Raw genomic sequence first — 19882 nt, 5'->3', positions numbered from 1 at the left:
AAAAAGACCTCTTCCCTCTTATAACAATGGGCAGACATTTCCTTTCCAATAAAAAGGAACCGAAGATGGAATTTTACACACACACACAACTATATGAAGTAAGAGTACCCCAGAATTACAAGAAAAATCATCCCCTATCACCTCACAGCATCCAGCTGCCCCAGCCACACAATCTCACTTTAGAAGACATATGCTTGCGACCTTTCTTACAGAAACTCCTTCACACCACCGGAGGACACTATATAAAGTAGGTAAAGCATACTTCATGAACCTTTGAAGTAAAGGGAGAAATGGTAGGTTCTGAGAGCTAATGTTAAAACATGTCTTCAGACTTTTAACCAGTATTTTTAAAAAGCATTTAGACAGCTACTGATTTATGCAAATTAGATATTGCTTCTCTGAAATTAACTAGCACCAGCAATAATGATTTGTGAAGCTTACACAAGTATGAAATTGAAATTACAAAGACTATAGATTTTAAACACAGCTAGTGTGAGAAGTTATGCACTGAAATCCAGAAAGTCGTTCAAAAGATTACCAAGGTTACTAAATATGGCTTGAATTGCATAAGCATAAACAATGCATTCAATTCTGTCCACAAATACAGCTCTTATACAATAAATTAAAGACCTAACATCTAATCTATTTACATTCATCATTCGTTTAGACTTTGATTCCGAGTAGAATTCTGATACATTTAACTTTGTGCATTTAGGCATAATCTTAAACAATCTTTTTAGCAAGGTTAAAGTCAGAAACATGTTCTTGTAAACTTCAGTTGTGCTTTCACATACTATATGCTAGGCACCCTCTCCAAAACAATGCAGTCCAAATAGCTGCATTTTGATAGAATCACAGAATCACTAAGGTTGGAAAAGCCCTCCAAGATGATCCGGTCCAACCATCCCCCTACTACCAATGTCACCCACTAAACCACGTCCCTAAATACCATGTCCAACCTTTCCTTAAACACCCCCAGGGACAGTGACTCCACCACCTCCCTGGGCAACACTTTCCAAGGCTTGATGACTTTCTGAGAAAGACTTTCTCACTGTTGCCTTGTTTTTGTTGAAACTGTTTCTCTTCTTGATATAAATATCCTTTGACATAAATACCCCAAAACATTTGAAAGCTAAGAAAGTAAAATATTAGAGAGCATTCATGGGGTTGTTTTAAAAAACATATACAGCATTTTGGCACAAAATACTGCCCTGACATAGAGACCTGTACAAGGGAGAAGCACAGTCCTCACTCTGAATAGCTTGCTTCAGTCATACTTCTCTCTCACTTCCAAATTCTACGGGGAAATTTAGTCTCCAATATCACTTAGAAGCTGTACACTCTCCAATTGCCACTGGTTTCTGGCCATCACTGTTCAGGTATGACTGTTCACATTAGCCTGAATCAAGATTTGAACAACGTAGTCCTAGCAGAAAACCTGAATTTTCATTGGAGTCTCTACTTCCCCCTCAGTTGGTTCGAAAAGGAGTTTTACTCACAGCTCTTCCCAACCCAGCAATAAGTTATAAGCCAAGTTTATGCACAAGCAGACTGAAGATATGAAGAAAAGGAATCTAATTCAAAACAACGCACAGCAATCCATTCTAAAACTCTGCAAAAAGTATCTTGAAGCAGATGTAAGACTCGGTAATTAAGAGATTTAAAATGAGCAAGCCCTGAAAAAAAACACTGCTAAGTTCACAAACAAAAATGAAGGAAAAGAAGTTGTTTGAGTTACAGAAGTTAAAACTAGATAGCTTATTAAAATGTTTACAATAACACAAAAGAAAATGAAACTAGTAGGTAGAAAAAAAGTGGAAAAACACATTTCTGCTTTTCTCTTAAAAATAATTTACCGCTGGAAAAGAAAATCCACAACATGACTGAATGCAGGAGCTTTGATGAATTACAAAAATAGAGAAAATATCTTTGCAGGATTCAAGTACACAGTCATAATTAGATTGGATGAGAAATAAAGGTATAATTATTAATATTTTTAAAATGGTATCTTCACAGTCTGATGGAAAGGAGGGAAAAAACACTATGAATAAGGTAAAAAAAAATTACATGAAAAAGTGTATCTTGTATCATGTTTGAAATCAATGTTAACAAATATGAGCTGCAAGACAAACTAATAGCAAACTATTAATTCTGAAAGTAGAAGTTAACATAGTGTTTCCGCACAGATAGCATACAGGCTTAGTTAACCATTTGCATTTGTATTAATTATGTAAAATTCTTACATACCAGCTATTGTTGTCATCAGTAACACCTAATCCAACTTTATCAAGTTAACGGCTTACCCACAGTTTCTGTCTACAAAGACAGAGTTAACTACGATGAACCACTACAGTGAGATCCAAACAAGTAAAATGCATTCTGTTCTCTTAGGTACATGGGAAAAAAAAAAATAATTCTCAGTTGCATTTGTATCTGTAACTGAAGATAAATCTATGCAAAACAAATGGAAATTTACTTAAGAGCAACAAATACACAATTCAACAGTCTTATAATTGCACTTGTTGATTGTAACTGTAAGCAAGGCTGATTACGCTGTTAGGTAAGTGGGTTTGCCAATTTCTTGCAAAACAAGACTGAATTGAATAAAACATGTTCACAGGCCCAAAGCACATAGTTAGGAGAGCACTGAAGTAACTGTTTTTAAATGATTTGTTTTTTTCTTCCTTATTTTAAATTATTTTGAATTATCTGCACAGTGAGTGCAGAAAGGACAGACCAAATTGGTCATCACTATTGAAATGCACCACTGAGATGTTTTTTCCATAACTGGATACAACTAAACTTTATATGACAAGTTGTCTGAATGTCAGGCTTTTTTTTCCCCTCAAACACACAGTCAGCCCCAGAGCTAATGAATTATAAAAAGTCTTTCATTTGTTCAGAACAAATAAGGTGTTAAGGAATCCCACACAGCTACCAAGTGTCTAACAAGTCTTCAGAGGTTGGTACTTTTCGTTTTGTTATACAACCTAGGTGTACCAAAACCAAGAGGTAATAAAGCCTAGTTTAGAAAAAGAAACCAGCATGGTGTCACAGGTGTGAACCTCCTCTTCCATAGTTAAGCTGAAGACAGAGGGGAGTGGAGAAAAAAAAGAACCACCACCAATCATAGTCAGTGCTATAGGAAAGCTAAATGATCCGAGATAAAGAGGTTATCAGAGATAACTTTATAACCTGCTAACAGGACACCACAGACATTCTCTTGCAAATTTGGTTTTGTAGAAAAGCCAAGACCTGAAGAGAACTTGAAAGACATCCTAAAAATTCAAGCAGAAGAACAAAGTCTTTATTAGACTAGTAGCCATAAATCTTCCACTGTGTAATGCTGCATTTGCCAACGTATCAGTCCACTGAAAGTAAATTTAATCTCTACGTGAGACATACCACCGTATGTGTAGATAGGTGCTCTACCAGGGGAGATGCCAGCTCACCAGTGCAGCAGCTATGACACAACACAGTGTAGCAGTGAGTGGATTGCTTCAGAACAACCAGACAGCCTTCTCTCCATTTAGCGCAAAAGAAAACTGGCAGGTATCGCAGGAGCAGCATAAGAAATAAACCTTGCCTTCCTATGGATTTCTGTACTATGCCTTACATCGCCTATTTATTCTTACTATGTCTTTTCTTCAATGCTTTTGGTTCTATTTCCCATAATCATGGATCCCTATCCCCTACTAGCTGTATACTAGCTGTAGAAAGGTGTAGATGTAGAAAGGGGAAAGAGAAAGAAGGAAAAAAAAAAAAAAAAGAGATGAAGAGAGTTAAACAGTAACACCAGGTAAGTCTCTTTTCTGCATGAACAATGACGTATCCACAGTCAGTTTAACCTACCCAGACAGCTTTAGGAACCTGTGCTTCCCCTCAATGAGAAAAAAAGGTGAAAGCGGGAGTTTCTCTCCTATAGGCTCTCAGTTATTCACAAAAATTAATTTTGAATTACTCACGCTCCTAATGTTTTGAGCTAAACTAATTGTTTTGGCTTGAACCATTCTTAAAGCTCTTTTCAGTTACAAACCAGGACAAGGAAGCTGACATAAATCAGCACTGCAGCCCAAATACTGCAAATATATTGAAATTTATTTAAACTAAACATTTAAGGAAAATACCTGTTTAATTCCATCAGTGTGTATGCAGAAGAGGCAAGTATGGTCTATCTGCTAGTACAAGCGTAAGAAGTTGAAAAAGGCTTCAGGGGAAAATGTAGTTCTCACCCATCTAATTAACTACATGAGAGATGAACTATGTCTAACCCTAACATGAGTGGGTTTAGGCATTTTCTAATACTGGGTAGTATTTTGGAAGACAAACCACAGTTTACATATAATTACTACAAATGATCAAAGGGTCATGGGAACATTATTCATTTCCTAAATTGTACTGAAACATCCATTGATACATTCATGTATATTTTGTAGGTGAAATACATGAACACGTGAAAAATCTTGTTTTGTGAGTAAGAGAACAAAGTTTTTAAGCATTATTGCATCAGAAAAACAATGAAACACAGATTAATACAAAATTTTACTCTCAATTAATAAATAAATAAATAAATAGTTAGTACAAGAAGCAAGAGCTCTTCTAAAAAAACCACCACCACTACCCAAAAAAAAAGAAAAAAGAAGAGGGCAAAAACCCCACACCACGAGAAAAATTGGAAAAATATACAACTAGTAAAACTAGGAGGTAAAATAGAAGGGTGTTATATCTGAAATCCTGAAATAACTCCTATATCCTGAAATAACAAGACTCACAAAACGTGCAGTCATTCAGTAGGTTGTTTGTACATAAGGAAATAAATTGTCACCTTAGAATTGCAATTGGCAATTCAATATATTTAAATCTGAATGTACCAGAACAATGTCCCCATGCCATTATGGTGAAGAATAGCTGTAAATTATTAGTTTAATTACAAAGTGAACTTTCATTTTTTTCCTGCCATTAACAGAGGACTTAGTGACCTAGGTGAAAGGAAAAGCTTGCACAGCTCTTCCGTACAGAACTATGTATCCCAGATTATTATTTACTTTAGCAAAATTGCATATGTAATACAAGTAATAAAACACTAAACAATTCAAAATGTCCAAAATTAAGTCATTTTAAACAAAACCACTATGAATACAAACTGCGTAACAACAACTCAACCATCATTTACCGTGTTTCTGATTGGAATTTTCTTCGGTTCTGGTGGCACATCCTGAGGAACAAATTTCACTGGCTCCTTAATCTGTCTCCGTGATCTTTTGGTCCCATCTGGTAAGGTTTCCATAGCAATATCAGCTTCCATGTCACTGCTACCTGCCTGGTCACACTCTGAGCACTGCCTGCAAAGTGAAAGATTTCCTATTTAAAACTGCAGTCACAAAAGCACAAAAAGAAATGTTTCTGAAGCAGCAAAAAAAAGCGTTTGGGTTGGAAATAAATCAATTAAAGTCAGTAAACACAACAGTATCTAAAGGAATCTCCGAAATGATTAAACAACTACGCAGGAAAACAGCAAGACTTTTTCTGTTGCTGTGGGTTGTTTTTTTTTTTGCTGACAGTATTTAAACTTTGAAAACCAAGATTTTGAAAGCAGGATTTAATCTTCAAGAAAGATGCTTCCTATTTCACTATTCATATCCTACCACATCCCCTTTTTTTTTTTTTTTAATGGTGTCCACTGATCTGTAATCTATTCATTATTGAAACTGCTGCTGCAGTTTAATCTTTACAATGACACACTACTGAATTCACTCTGATGAGAGCGGTCTTTAGTAGCAGGGATTTGGAAGAAATGTCTATTATGAAAATCAATTTTAAAATCTATTTCCTAAGGGAGACGGTTTTGAAACAAAAAAATAGCTGAGACAAAGATGTAGAACTTGTAGGTGTATATTACCAATCATTGAACATTTAGTTGAAAAAAATGCCTGTTGAGTTTCTGAAAAAGCACAAATCGCAATCAAGCTTCCAAAGTATACAGACTCTAAGGAAAGGCTACTAACAACGTCCATGATACAATTAACAAGATGGGAAATCATCAAGTTGTGTTCTCATTTGCAGAAAATACTCATCTTGTGCAAAGTCATAAATGCAGATGTTAACTAAAAACTTCAAATATAAAAGCTTAAAAATGATACCCACTGATAAAGACTGCATTTTTTCCTCACATAAAATTTTCAGTTCAGCAAACTATAAATCCTTTCGAACAAATTCCAATTCATCACTATTTTCATGTTTTTTAAATGTTCTTTTTTATAATATCAACTAAAAAATAAAAATGCATATTCTGCTATTAATTGGCATTAAAACAGACACATACATTAACCATTACCTAAATGAAGTTGCAAATTCGCTTTGGAAGGAGACATAAAATATATATATTTGGTTATTTGTAGTTAATACATCCTTGAGACAAGACAGTGTGTGCCTCCCAGATCTAACCAAAAGCACAGTCATGTGCTTTGTGTATGAGCTGATTTCTTTTTTATATGTTTACATATAAATATGTATAAATATTTTTATATGTTTACATATAAAATATATGTATGTATATGTATATATAATATTATATATATATATATATATATATATATATATATATATATATATATATATATATATATATATATAATATTATATTATATTATATTATATAATGTTCACCAGAAACACTTTTGCTCCTATGAGCTTCAGTAAGGGCTAATATAATATTAACTCATTTGATTTTAAAAACCTAATAGTCATGGTTTTATTTTTGAAAAGGCATCGCTGAGCAGACATATATTGCCCTTAATCCAAATTCCAACTCCTCTTCAACTCAAGAGAAGAGAACCACAAATACAACAGAAAACATCTTTTAATCCTGTTTCTAACAAAGGCTTGTTCTGATGTATGATTCCATAAGTTCTTTTGTTTCTGTTGGTATTTTAAGAAGTGAAATAATGGTTATATTGCCTATTCCAATAGGAAACAAAATTTATGCTGTGTTTTTTGTTTGGTTGTTGTTGTTATTCTTTATTAAAAACAAAACAAAAAAAACACAACCACAGAGCTTTCCATGCTTTTCCAGTTTTTCTAATTTTTCCAAATTCATCCAAGCAGTATAGTCTCAGATCTCCTCTGGCTCTACCTGCAGATAATGGCAGTTTTCAGAGCCCACTAGACAATCCGGTGGCTGACAACAAAAATACAGGGGGATCCAATTCCAGATTGAGTAACTGTTATCAGTGTGACCTTGGCTAAGTCAACACCTTTCTGCTTTAATTTCTCCATATGTAAAAGTAAGATAATTGTTGGTGTGTTATAATGTTATAAAGATTAATCACTTCTTATCTCTAAAGCATTTGAGCCCACTGCAAATAGGACACAGAGCAGTGCTGGTGGTATTTGCTGATCTAGAAAAGCAGAAGTACTACGAGGCAGACTGCAGGGAAGATAACACTGTATGGAGACTTCATCAGTAGCCAGAACACAAGGAAGTCAGTTTATACAGCTTTTATGCTTTGCAAACAGTAGGCCAGCATTCAAGAATATAACATGCAATTAATATTCTTCTTCCTCTCTACAGACCTCTGTTCTCTACACACACCGTGCTGTTAACATTTCTAGGCCTCTTTGGTATGCTAATAATAAGTCCAGTAAAAATACTGAGAAAAAGCTAGTAAAAATAAAACCAATAATAAATTATAAAGTAGAATAACTTTTCCAAAACTCTACTTTGAGTTATATATTTACAGAAATTTGTGTGGATAAACATACACAAATAGACAAACTTAAACAACTAAACAGAAGCTCACAAACCTAAGTAGTATTACCTTCTATTACTCTAAGTTTATAGAAAAAAGCTCTCTAGTGATCTAAGGGGAGAAGAAAACTTTAGAGATAACAGCATTCCCTCAATTATTTTTTTTTTTTTTTTTACTTAGCTAAAGGTTACTTCTTGTAGTTTTGTTCAGCTGCATATGTCCCATTGCCTTTAAGTAGTCCAAGTCAAAACTCCAAGAAGCGTTTCTGCTTAAGTGTCACAGACCTTTGCCCTTCATAACACTGCAGCATTGGTCACATCATTAACTTCTCCAGTGGAAAGGAGACGAAGTATTTATTATGATATGCTTATGCAGGTGTAAAAAATAGCTGCAAACGTGTTCCCAGAATACTGTGATGAGCAATTTGGACGAAGTTTCTTCCTTTCTATTATTATGGTAAAAACTTGCACTATACATAAAAATTAAAAATAAGCATTCTACAATTAAAGTGCTGCATAAAACTGAAGTTTTTGTAAGACAAAAAATAGTGGCATGAACTTACAAAAAATGTTTGGAGTTGGGAACGCCATCTCTTGGATGTGCCACCCTGCACCTAGGATTCCCACTCTTTAGTTCTGGGCTAGTGAAAGAGAAAGATGCATTTTTCCCCTACATAAACTCAGGCAATTTTACAGAAAGCTATGGAGACCTGTAAAGTACTTCAGTTTCACTAGGGCACCATTTAAACATAAATAAATAAATTATTGTAATTTTTATGTTAGAAAGGAAGAGAAACACTTCATCCAGGAGAAAAGATGCTGCCTGCAAGTTTCTGAAATTCTATTTCTATGCCCAAGCTTGCTCTGCAAACAGGTCATGTAACTGTCACAGCAATCAAATTCAGAAAATAGTAATATCTACAAAAAACAAAGCTGCAAAACCACAATACATTGGGGGACAGGGGAGTAAACACAGAGAATAAAACCTTACAAATATACCGAAGATGAGGTTAAAAAAAAAAAAAAAAAAAAAAAAGCTACAAACATGAATTTACAAGGAACCTCTTGATTTACTGGAATAGTCTCTACTATCACAGGCAACCACATCTTATCAACCCTTTATAGAGCAGTCAAGCTTCAGCTATAGAGTTGTTTGGTTGTTAGCTCCCATGGGACCCACAGAAAACCTATTACAGAAATACACTCCTCTGACTTGGAAACAATCTCCTAACTTTCAGCTCCTATTATGGTTTATTTCAACATGGTTCTTGAATTTAAAGTACCCTTTTTCCCATTCTGCTGTTTAATTCCAATATATTTATAGAGAGCAGACACAGGACTTCTATTCCTTCTCTGGCAGTGCTGAAGTCATGTTCATTTTAGTTCATCTCTTCAGGGACAGGCAATGAATAGAGAAACCTATCACAACAGGTCATTTTTCCATCTGTTCAGACAATCTACAACTACATCTTAATCAGAAAGCATTGCCATGCAGCACCAGTAAATTAATAGGAAAAACAGTGCTGAAGATTCAATTTCTGTACGCAAATTTTGGTTTGCTTTTACTCCGGATTTGCATAATCCAGCTTCGGAGAAATCAATAATTGAATGTGATCTTCTGGACTCATCTGAAAGGAATGCTGTTACCATGCTCCATGATCCACAACGTGAACCAAAAAGCAGCAAGTGTGAAAAGGATTTACTCCAAACACACACTCCTGATACAGATTAAAATGTTAAAATAGATTTGCCCCTTGCGTAAAATGGGAGACCATAACTGAATATGATGTTTTGGACATATTACCAATTTCTTGCTATTAAGTCATGCTCTTGTGCATTTTCCTATGTTTCAGATGTAGGTTAAAAAACAAACACACAAAAAGAAGCATGAAAAAGGTAAAATTCTTTGCATTACTGGATATCAAGTAAACATGATAAAATAGACCTGACAGCCAAAAGAAACATTTTCAACAAGAAAAGTCTACTCAACAGAAGCACGACCCTAGACTTTACTTAGATGATCATTGTTGAGGGAGCTTTCATGTTGATCATAATGCTTCTTTCTTGCTTCCATTTATTTGAAAATAACTAAAGAAAGAAGTCTTCTACTTTTGAAAGACAAGAACAAAAACCAGATTGAAACGAAAGCACTGCAACACCTCTTTGGTTCAATGAGAAATAGTATTACCGAAATCTTCAGACCTATCCATCTATCTAGTTGTGTATTTGTCATACAAAAAAATAAATCCCTTCATCAAGAAGGATAATGCTACCATGGTACTATTGTAACAATCATAACAATCATAACTCTGTGCTACACGATTCAGATAATGAATGTTACTTTTTACACCACAAAGCATTCTGAGACTCACACTCAAACTTGGTTTCTCTAACATGAACCCTTTCTGAAGAAAAAAATCAGTGGAAAAGAGGCCTAACAACTACCAGAAGCAGGTAAAGATCCATGTCTGATAACCGATGATGTGTCTGCTAAAAATTAGTGGAAACATTTGATCCATGAAGAAGTCTCAGTAATGATTAAAAACTTTTTAATTGTAGAAAAGGCCTTTGATCAAGCACTAACAATAAACTGCAGAAGATAAGTAGCAGCATGTTTTTGTCATCACATTTTCAATCTGACACCTGCCTACTACTTAGTATAAAGACCTGTGGTACAAGAAACACCTCCCCATCTCACAGTAAATGGATCTTCCGAACTCACTAGCAAAAGACAGGAGAAGCAAATGAACAGGAGCACACATTATTAAATTTTCATAAATGATTAATGGTCCAGACTAACACTGAAACACCACTTTTTGTGTACCTGCATGATGCAAATGTTTCTTCATTGTCTAAATAACCAGTAGTGAATTTATTTTTGAGCAGGGGCAGCTTCAAGAAATGTGTGAACCTAAAATGGGGCTTTTCTTTGGTAGGCACTCAAAGACCAAAGAGTGTTTTCTACTTAAGAAGTTTTATAAAACAGTTGCACAAAAATATATTTTAACCCAGAAATTTAGGAATTTATAAAGACCTACACTGATAATACAAAAAGGAGAGGGACGATTTGGATTTATTAATTTATTATTTAGGTGATGTAGAAATGAAACCAGAAGAGAGAGAACCCTGTTACTTCTCCAAAAGAATTAGTGCAAACAATGACATTACGATGTTTCTTTGTGCTACAGCTTTATATACATCAAAGAATCTAATGTGCTTTACCTAATGACAGGTCTGGCACATAGCAATTTGTGAAATGATGAGAAAACTGAAGAAAATTGAACACCATCCCTTTATAATCGAAATGTCACAAAGTTGAAGATCTCACAAACAGACCTCAAATCCAACACACTGGTAAGCTTTATACAAACCTTGTTTTAATACTGAAGCAAAAAAAATCTTTGCTATATTAGACAGAAAAGCAGACAAAACATATGAAAGTATTTTAAACATTTAATAGATAACATTACTATAAATATTATGAAAAAGTGAGGTCTTGTTCTAATATCACATTATAGAACAATCAGACTGCCAATTAGACTGCCTTAACTGCCCTATGCTACATACTTTCAGAGTGGCTTATAAGATGACAATACAGAAGTCAAAAATACAATACTCAGTCCGAACAAGACAGCCATTCTTATAGTCAAAACTGGCCAACAGACAGAGGATTTGGAAGAAATTAGTATCTTCAGCACCCAGTGTTTAATGTGAAAAAGGTAAATTTCAATTCTCTGTGCTTGAGGAACAGCACTCAGTATGCTTTAAGAAAACAGTTCTGCCCTCACTTTGAAAGGGAAAACTGTTCAGTTATTAGATATCAGTCTAATTAGGAGAAAATATCTCTAGTAGACATATGCTGTGATAAATCACCTCATCAAATTTCAGCAAAGAATTAAACCACTCTGAACTTGAGAAACATGGACCATAGTTTTCAGATGACAGCTATGCTCTGGAAATTTGAACAAATAACGTGTGTTGACTGGTATACTGGAAGAGGAGGAAAAAAAGAGGAAATAAAAAGACAGTATGTACGCACCAAAAACAATTTTTCAAAGAGCTTCAAAGAATATTTGCCAGGGAATAACGCTACTGAAAATTTGCTATTTGCAACTACCCAAACATCCTTTACTGTGAAAAAATCCAAAATTTTATATATGAAATACACAATATTGTATTGCACATGTGCTTATATTTAAGAGACTAATTTTATACCATCATCTAATGACTCCAGATGAAAAAAACTGTCTGGCTCAGTACTGAGTAAGTGGTCTCAGGAGTATAATGAACGGCCAGATACGGAATGAGTGTTTATAGGGCTGTTGGTCAGGGACTCCAGAGGATTCATTTTGTCCTCTGGCCAAAACAAATCCCCACAACGGTACCACCAAAATAATTTGGCCTTCAGGAACAACAATAAAAAAACATCAAGACTAACATGATTATTAGTCCTTTTTTTTTGGTCAATCTCAGTCCCTGGCATTTCATATGCTACCTCAGGTTATCACCGTTTTTCAAAGATGTGATTTCAATAGGAAGTACTGGTCTCTGTTGGTAGTTGACAAGTATTTTCTTAATAAAAATGCCAGTATTTCATAATCCGATTTTTTTTTTTTTTTTTTTTGTATTCTGTTTTAGCAGCTGTATTGTCTTTGTATTGGTTCAGGTTATTCGGTTATTCTCTACCACGAAAATACTCTCACTCTACCTAGAATGGAAGGGAGCATAAAAACACACACACTCTCAGAGAGAATGACAAGGCTTACGATAATGCAAGATTCAGATGAATATTCTAGTATTTAATCTTACACTTATTCTTAAATAATCTTGAGTACTTAATCTTAAAAACAAATCATTTCTAAAATGTTCAAGATGTTACCCTGCAGAAAACTATCAGGCCTCTGAACAGGGGGAAATTCTTAGTGTTAAGCACTTGGAACCTATTTCTTATAAATTCTGAGGCACTGTTACTCACCAGGTAAATTCTTACTATGACTTTGCTATCATCACCACCTACTTTTGATGTTTAGAAATACTCTGATTAATACTTATAATGTGCACTTTCTTTAATAAATTAGCATTAAATGTGACAAATATTTTAATGACTTTGTTACCAACATTTAATAGTGGATTTATTTCAACAGTTTCAAAATCCACTTTTGTAAATTGCACTGTAAATTTCTATTTAGCAATGAGCATGGACAAAAAGAAAAAACGATTAGCTAATCCACATAGCACCACACACAGAAGCTGAATCATTTAGCATCCTAAAAATAGTATGAAACTCCAAGCATATGGCATAAACTCATGCTAAACTAACCAAAGTTTAAATGAATATGTAGCAATAAAGCGTATGACAGCTGATTAGTTGTCAAACTTCCTGTAAATGCTTAAGTTAGTAATTATGAGTAAATGATTACCAGTGATGATGTAATGACAAACAAAATGCAGTATGATGTAATGATAACATAATGTAATGTAAAACAAAAATCAAGAAACAACATTTTTAACCACTTTAAATATTTCAACCTGCCTAATGTTTCAAGGAGTTTCCCACAACACCCTTTTTCTTACTTCATCTTTTTGCTTAAGTGCCCATTATATGCTATACAAATATATGAAAAGTACATGCCCCCTGTATAAAAAAAAATCACTTTTCTTCATGGCTTAATCAAAAGATTAGAAATACATTCACAACAGCAGGAGGGAAAAACCTGCTGAACTCAAACTTAATTTAAGGGTCCATTAGATATGCTCTCTACTGATCCTGAAAAAGAATGCATGAAGGCATGTAAATGATGAAAAGAATGCAATCAATACAGATCAATTTGACTGCTATAACCTCAGACTCCAAAATATGCCTTAGCTAATTAGATGTAAAAGCTAAGTTTGTGATCTAAGATATAACAGAAGCATAAAATTCACAACAAAGATATGTCAGAACTTTGAAATAAAAGCATTTACCACCTGTACTATTCTGCCTTTAACACCTACTGAGAACTGTAGTTTTACATCTTTTGGACTGATGGCTTTAGTGAGCCTTTTCAGCTGGGTTAAAAAGCAGAAAAAAAATCAAGAACAGCCTGTGCAAATGTAGAGGTTACATTAAGAAAAAAAGAAGAAGCTTCCACGTAACAAACCCGCTTGGTAAATTTGACCAAAGGGATAAGAATGTCCTTGAAATAATTAGAAGTCCAGAATCACAGACTACATTAAATAATCTAAGGAAAATAGGAAAATTACATTCAGAAGTATATTAGTGATGGTGAAAATCTTTTCAATTTTTAAAGGAAATCTCAATTTACTGGGATAAATTCAGGTTTTCTCAAGTTACAATAAAAAAAAAAAAAAAAATCAATCATCACATTTATCCAAAAAGACTACTTAAGTAGTCTTTTTATGTTTATGGAAAGTTTTATGGAAAAAATTAAGTGATATATGGAAAAAAATAGAAGCACAGTTTTCTTGATTAAAACACTTTTAATGTATTTTTAGACCAGGTGGTAACAACTCTTGGAGATGCTGTATACTAACTTCTTGCCAGATAAGAACTGCTTCTAAGGAACTAGTTCTAGCACATTTCAGAGCAGTTTAGAAACCTACAGAACACAGCAACACACTAATTTTATGACAGTTTAGAAATCAGCACCTCTATGCATCATTTCTCCATTGTATCGCTTAGCTTTTTACACTCCACTGCCAGGAAAAGAATTTTAATTCATGGAATTAAGTTGTATTAAGTACAATTACACATACGCTTTTGCAGAAGACTGAAGTAAACCAGAGTGATTTCCTATATTGCAATATAATAATCTAGTAACTAACAAATATGCTTTTAATTATGTACAAGTATTTTCTTAAAGACCCAGACAGAAAAGTTGTGTATCTGGGCCCTAAGATAAACAGAAGACCATGCCTTTCATTTCCAGAAGCACAATTAAACCTATGGTTTCCTGCCATTACTACACAGCCTTGTTAATAATTGCAGATAAACTCAAAAGCTAAGTGAATTAAAGCTATAATCTATTTGTATAAAGTGGCTAATGAGAAATCTTTACTACACAACTTTTCACCTTCAAGCATCAGTACTGAAAATAAAATAACTCACTTCAGAGTGAGTATCGCTTCAGTATCAGCGATGTCTAAAATTCTTAGAATTTGCAAGTCCACTCATGCTTATTTCCTACTTTAAGTACAGAGATAGCACAAGATAAAACATAAATTGCATTCTTACCAATAACTGTTCTTAGTCTTCCTTGGCATCCTTGTAAGAGGTGGATCCAGACAACCAAGATGATAATGTAGTTTGCAAGTGTCACACAGTAACAGTAGATGTTGGTCATGGTTCTTCTTGCAAATTCCACAACTTTTAATGTAGGCAGTGGAAAAGCATTATAATTACATTTGAAGTTACAAAAAATAAACGATACATCCCAGCACATGCCCCAGCTTCAATATAAATATGTAGCAACTAATTTCACATAAGCACATAATTACTTTTTAAAGAGTTTGTATGTATACACATTAAAACATAGAAGGCACTTAATATAGCTAAAGACACCTTCAAACTAATTTTTAAAGATTTCTGACCAATACTTTTTGATACTTTTAGAAAACATATCCGTGACAAATGGAAAAAAAATTACCTTTACCATTCAAACACTTAAATAGAAAAATTATATTGCTACTATCAGTCTTAGCAATCATAATTATTTCAATAAAGCAAATGCCTTGAAACAGGTCTGTACTGTTACTACACTGGGCAATATATCAACTCATAAAAAATTACTTTTTTTTAATTATTATTTTACTGGAATTAACATTTTAGTTCAGTTATTTCAAAAAGATCAGATGTTCATTGATCCTATTATAAAAAGGGAGGAGCTAAATGACTGGATTTAAATACAAAAGAATTAGTAAAGTATGTCTCCTGTTATTTGTCCATATGTATAAATTGCCAAATCCTCAGCTCACTCTCGTATTTTCAGCTTGCACCACTCAGAGCACTAGAATCAACTTCTGTTTATGTAATCCATCTCCTCCTTTTTTTTTAATCCTGCTAGCTGGGCAAGATACTGCCTATTTGCTGTGGCTAGAGGCCTGGCTGCTGACCTATCAATAAGCCAAAGACTGCCACTTCTAAGATGGCGGCAAGAGAAACAGATTCAAGAGCACAGTCATGCTCTGGGACCCTGATATGGGGTCCACTATTATGCTTAGTTAAAATCCAGTCAGTAGCTTCATAACATACAGAAAGGAGAAGCAATAACAAAGTGAATACATTTTATTTTCTTGGGGAAAAAAATAGAAGTAGGGAAACTTAAAACACAAGATTTCCCAAAGCATTTGACAACCTGTGAACAAAAAGTAAATATTCTTATCTGACAGGTGCTTTATGCACTCAGCCACTGTGACTAAACAGCAGCAGCACTGTTTGCAAAATCAACACAGATGATTACATTCAAAAACACAAGGCGACCAGTTAAAATTTTTCATATCAAAGTGACAAAAGACTTCTATTTCAGATGTAAAGAGGTACCTTTGTTCTTATAAAGCACTGCTATCAAGATAGAAAAAAAAAAAACCTCAGTGATGTGTACTAATGTGAATAACTATTTCTTAAATTAGCCTTTAGAAGTAAAACATGACAACTCTGAAGCATTTTGTTAATCAGAATTGAAACAAACAATTTTCTCTTAATACTTTTTTGAAATTGCAACTTAATAAATATTTTATCTATTTTGTCAAGACTTCATTACTTGCCTATAAAGTACAGCTGGAAGCGTAGATGTCTTTTGTGTTCCTCCTTCCTTTTTACTTGGTTTTCTTTCCTTAGGAGCACGTAAAATTGCAGGTATGTTCAATTTCTATTGGATTTGAACAAATGCAGTACACATGAGTCTTGGGACTTTTAGAGAATACCATTCTAATCTCAATGTAGGGAGGACAGGACTCAATTTGAGTGGGAAATGGCTTAGCCAGCTATTTTACAGACAAAAGCAACTACATATATTTATATTATAAGATCATATTAGGGTAATATTATAATTTCTCAATTAAATAAATAACACATTGAAATACTAGCATTTACAAATCATTTTCAAGCTTTAAAATAGAAGGATGGACAAATTTACATTTGTCTAGAAGGTGGAAATAAGAAAAGCAGAATTCACAAAACTGACAGAAGAATGCTGAGGCAGTTTGTTTTTCCCCCAACATCCCTACTACATTGGTGCTCGATAGGTTAATTAGAAAAATTATCTTATTGGACCAAGCCTTCCACAAAGCAGACGAGATTCTCTTTGGATTTCTACTAATCTGCAGCATGCTAGCTTCCCAGACAGCTACCATCTATCAAAGTCATTTCTCAGCAGCCCCGTGGGCCTGCATCTGTTCAACCAACTGGAAAAAAAAAGCCACGCAAGCTGTGCAAATGAATTCTATTCAATTTTTTTATTTTTTTTGTTGTTGTTTTGGTAGTATTTGTACCAGGAAATATATTTGTGAATACTTTTTTCAAAGCCATGTTAAAAAGGATAAAAAAAAAATTGATCTAGGAGATGTAATGTACTATGTGAATAATTTTTCCTTCACAAGTAGAAAAGATAGGTTGACAAAAATCTAACCAGCACAACCAGAAAAACTAACATAGCATAGAAAAACTGTTACTGCATAAAAAGGTAAGCTTCATTTCCTGAACAGCAGTACAAACTCAGCAGTACGAAAAGGCATCACTAAATTATGATGCAATTGTATGACTGCATTTTCACGATGAACAGTTTCTTCCATCTTCTTTAAAATTCTAAGAGGAAATCATTTCAATCTCTCTCTGAAAGCTAAAATGTCCATTGCCATTTAATACCTTTGATATAAAACATAAGAACACTGCAAGAATCTCATCTTTTCTCCATCAATGGGAACAAAGAGATAACCACTGGCAACAGGAGATAATCCAAATCTTCTCTTCTCCGAGATACTTATATTCATTTGACCAAAATACTCCGCTCTATCCAGTTAAAAAAATATATCATAGTGCCTCTTATATAAACCTCTAAGTTACCATACCATTTGAAGCCTGCAGTAACTAAAGACAACATGGAGAGAAAAATGGTAGGATTAACTTGTGCTTCACATTCGGCTTCATTACAAATGACAAGACAATCAGTTATAGCGAATGAACGAATTTTGCAAACAAGATCACTATTACAACAAAATTAAACTTCAGATTTCCAGTAGGTGGTTTGCAGAAGTCTATATATTTCAATCAGGAAACATTATCCCCAGAGTGAAGCCTGGGTCTGATCACATCAATTCATTTGGCCACAAAAGTGGCAGATAGAAATAAAAAAGCCCATTCTTGGAAAACAAGGTTCGCCTATAACTATAAAAATAAAATAAAACCAACCTGTCCAATGATTCTACCCAGCAGAGCCCAAATGCCCTGCCCTTCATTTCGCAGTTTTCCATTCATATTTTGTAGCTCTTCCAAGGACTCACAAAGCTAAGCAGTTAAAGAAAAAAATCAACAGAAAAAAATATATTAAGGTTTATTTAATAAAATTTATTCAACCTCTTACCTATCAAGGGTGCATTACTTTATTGTGGGATTGAAAAACAATGGAACTCATGTCAATATAGCTGAGATCAGTGCAATCAATCATTCAGCAATTTAAGATGAAATCCTGGGCTGCTACCCATTTTGTAAAAATGATCTGAAGCATTTCAGCATTAAAAATACAGTTCCATAGAAAATTAGAAAGCAAAACTAAAATACTGCAACGTCTCATGTGTTGTTCATGCCACTTAGGCAGCAAGACTGTAACAAGTAACATATAGATGAATTAAAGACCTATATTGCCATATCAAAAAACTTTCAGCCATTATCACAGAGTTATAACTTACTAAAGGATGCAAGCAGAAACAAAGTTGTTTTTTTTTTTCTTCTGGAAGCAATTGTTACTTACTGCACAGCATATACAACCTATTGATCCGGTTACAAGCTCCCACTCCCCAATCTCCTTTGCCTTTAATCTCTTTGGGCACAAGGACCTGCTATGTCATTTATGTATGTTCTCATTTAAAGCACATACCTGACAGTTTAAGTGTGAATAGCAATACTATTTTTTGTTATCACTAATCACCTACATTGGATAGGTTACTGAATTCAGCAAGAATTGCAACGTGTCACCCGTCACAAAATATAAAGTATTTCTATGTTCCCTTTAAAGTATTTAAATGTTAAAAAAAAATAATAATAATAATTAAAATTAAATTAAGACATTAAATGCTCTTTTATGTACAATCATGAATTGGATTTTTGGGTTGGGGTACAGAGGTGGGGGGGTGTGGGTACCACACTGTTTTCTCAATGTTTCAAATGAAATGCACATGTAGAATGAGAACATGAAGGGCCTTAAGGCTCAGTTCACTCATGAGAGGGCTCTGTCTGCAATCTGTCACTCGAGCTCTCTGTGGGGTCAGTCCAAGAACCAGTGTCCAGCCAATGTAGGACTTTTTAGAAGATGACTCTGCTTGTATAATGGGGAGGGGGACAGATAGCCACATTTTAAGAAGAAATAAATTTTTAACTATTATTTTCTTTAAAAACAGAAAATTATGTATCTTTGTTTGTAAATCATTTTGTTTGGAAAGTGGAATGCTATCAAAGTTAACAGCAGCAATATTAAAACAGTACAATGGTTTATCATCCTTTTTTTCTTCACCTTATTATACTCCACATGAAGCTTTTCTTGCTCATTTTCTAATTTATCCTTGATATTCCTCTGCTCAGCCATATTCTCCTGGATTTGAATCATGCGCATATTTCTCTCTATTTAAAAGAAAATCTTATTATTTCCTAGGCTTGGCTATATTTCCAAGTTTTAAGCACTAAAAAAAAAGTAAAGCAATGAAAAGCATAAAACCATAACAGAAAAGCACACAAAACTGTAACTTACAGGTTTATTACACAGCCTCAGTAGAATGAACACTCCTAACGTTTACTTTTTGCTACACACGACAACCTAGTATAGTTACTTAAATGGTGAGCTTTGATTAGGTATCTACTTGACAGCCCCAAAGTCAAAAACACACCGTTCCACACAGTAAGGAAAATACGAGGGGAAAAAAATACCA

At 34.1% G+C, this 19882-nt stretch overlaps 1 protein-coding gene across 3 annotated transcripts in view; it reads right to left on the bottom strand.

The window, feature by feature from the left end:
- PHF14 (PHD finger protein 14) overlaps nt 1-19882 on the bottom strand; it is a 164339-nt gene that overhangs the window by 106539 nt on the left and 37918 nt on the right. For all 3 annotated transcript variants that reach the window (XM_032181011.1, XM_032181012.1, XM_032181013.1), the window contains exons 10-14: nt 19471-19577; nt 18153-18248; nt 16511-16614; nt 14982-15113; nt 5174-5342 (exon numbers count right to left, since the gene is read on the bottom strand). In XM_032181011.1, coding sequence (XP_032036902.1) covers nt 5174-5342; nt 14982-15113; nt 16511-16614; nt 18153-18248; nt 19471-19577 — 608 coding nt within the window. The remainder of the gene's footprint in view (nt 1-5173; nt 5343-14981; nt 15114-16510; nt 16615-18152; nt 18249-19470; nt 19578-19882) is intronic.

Source organism: Aythya fuligula, chromosome 2 (genome assembly GCF_009819795.1).
Source record: "Aythya fuligula isolate bAytFul2 chromosome 2, bAytFul2.pri, whole genome shotgun sequence".
Taxonomy (NCBI): Eukaryota; Metazoa; Chordata; class Aves; order Anseriformes; family Anatidae; genus Aythya; species Aythya fuligula.
Note: the sequence above shows the minus strand (reverse complement) of the source record. Positions and strands in the feature narration are given on the sequence as shown.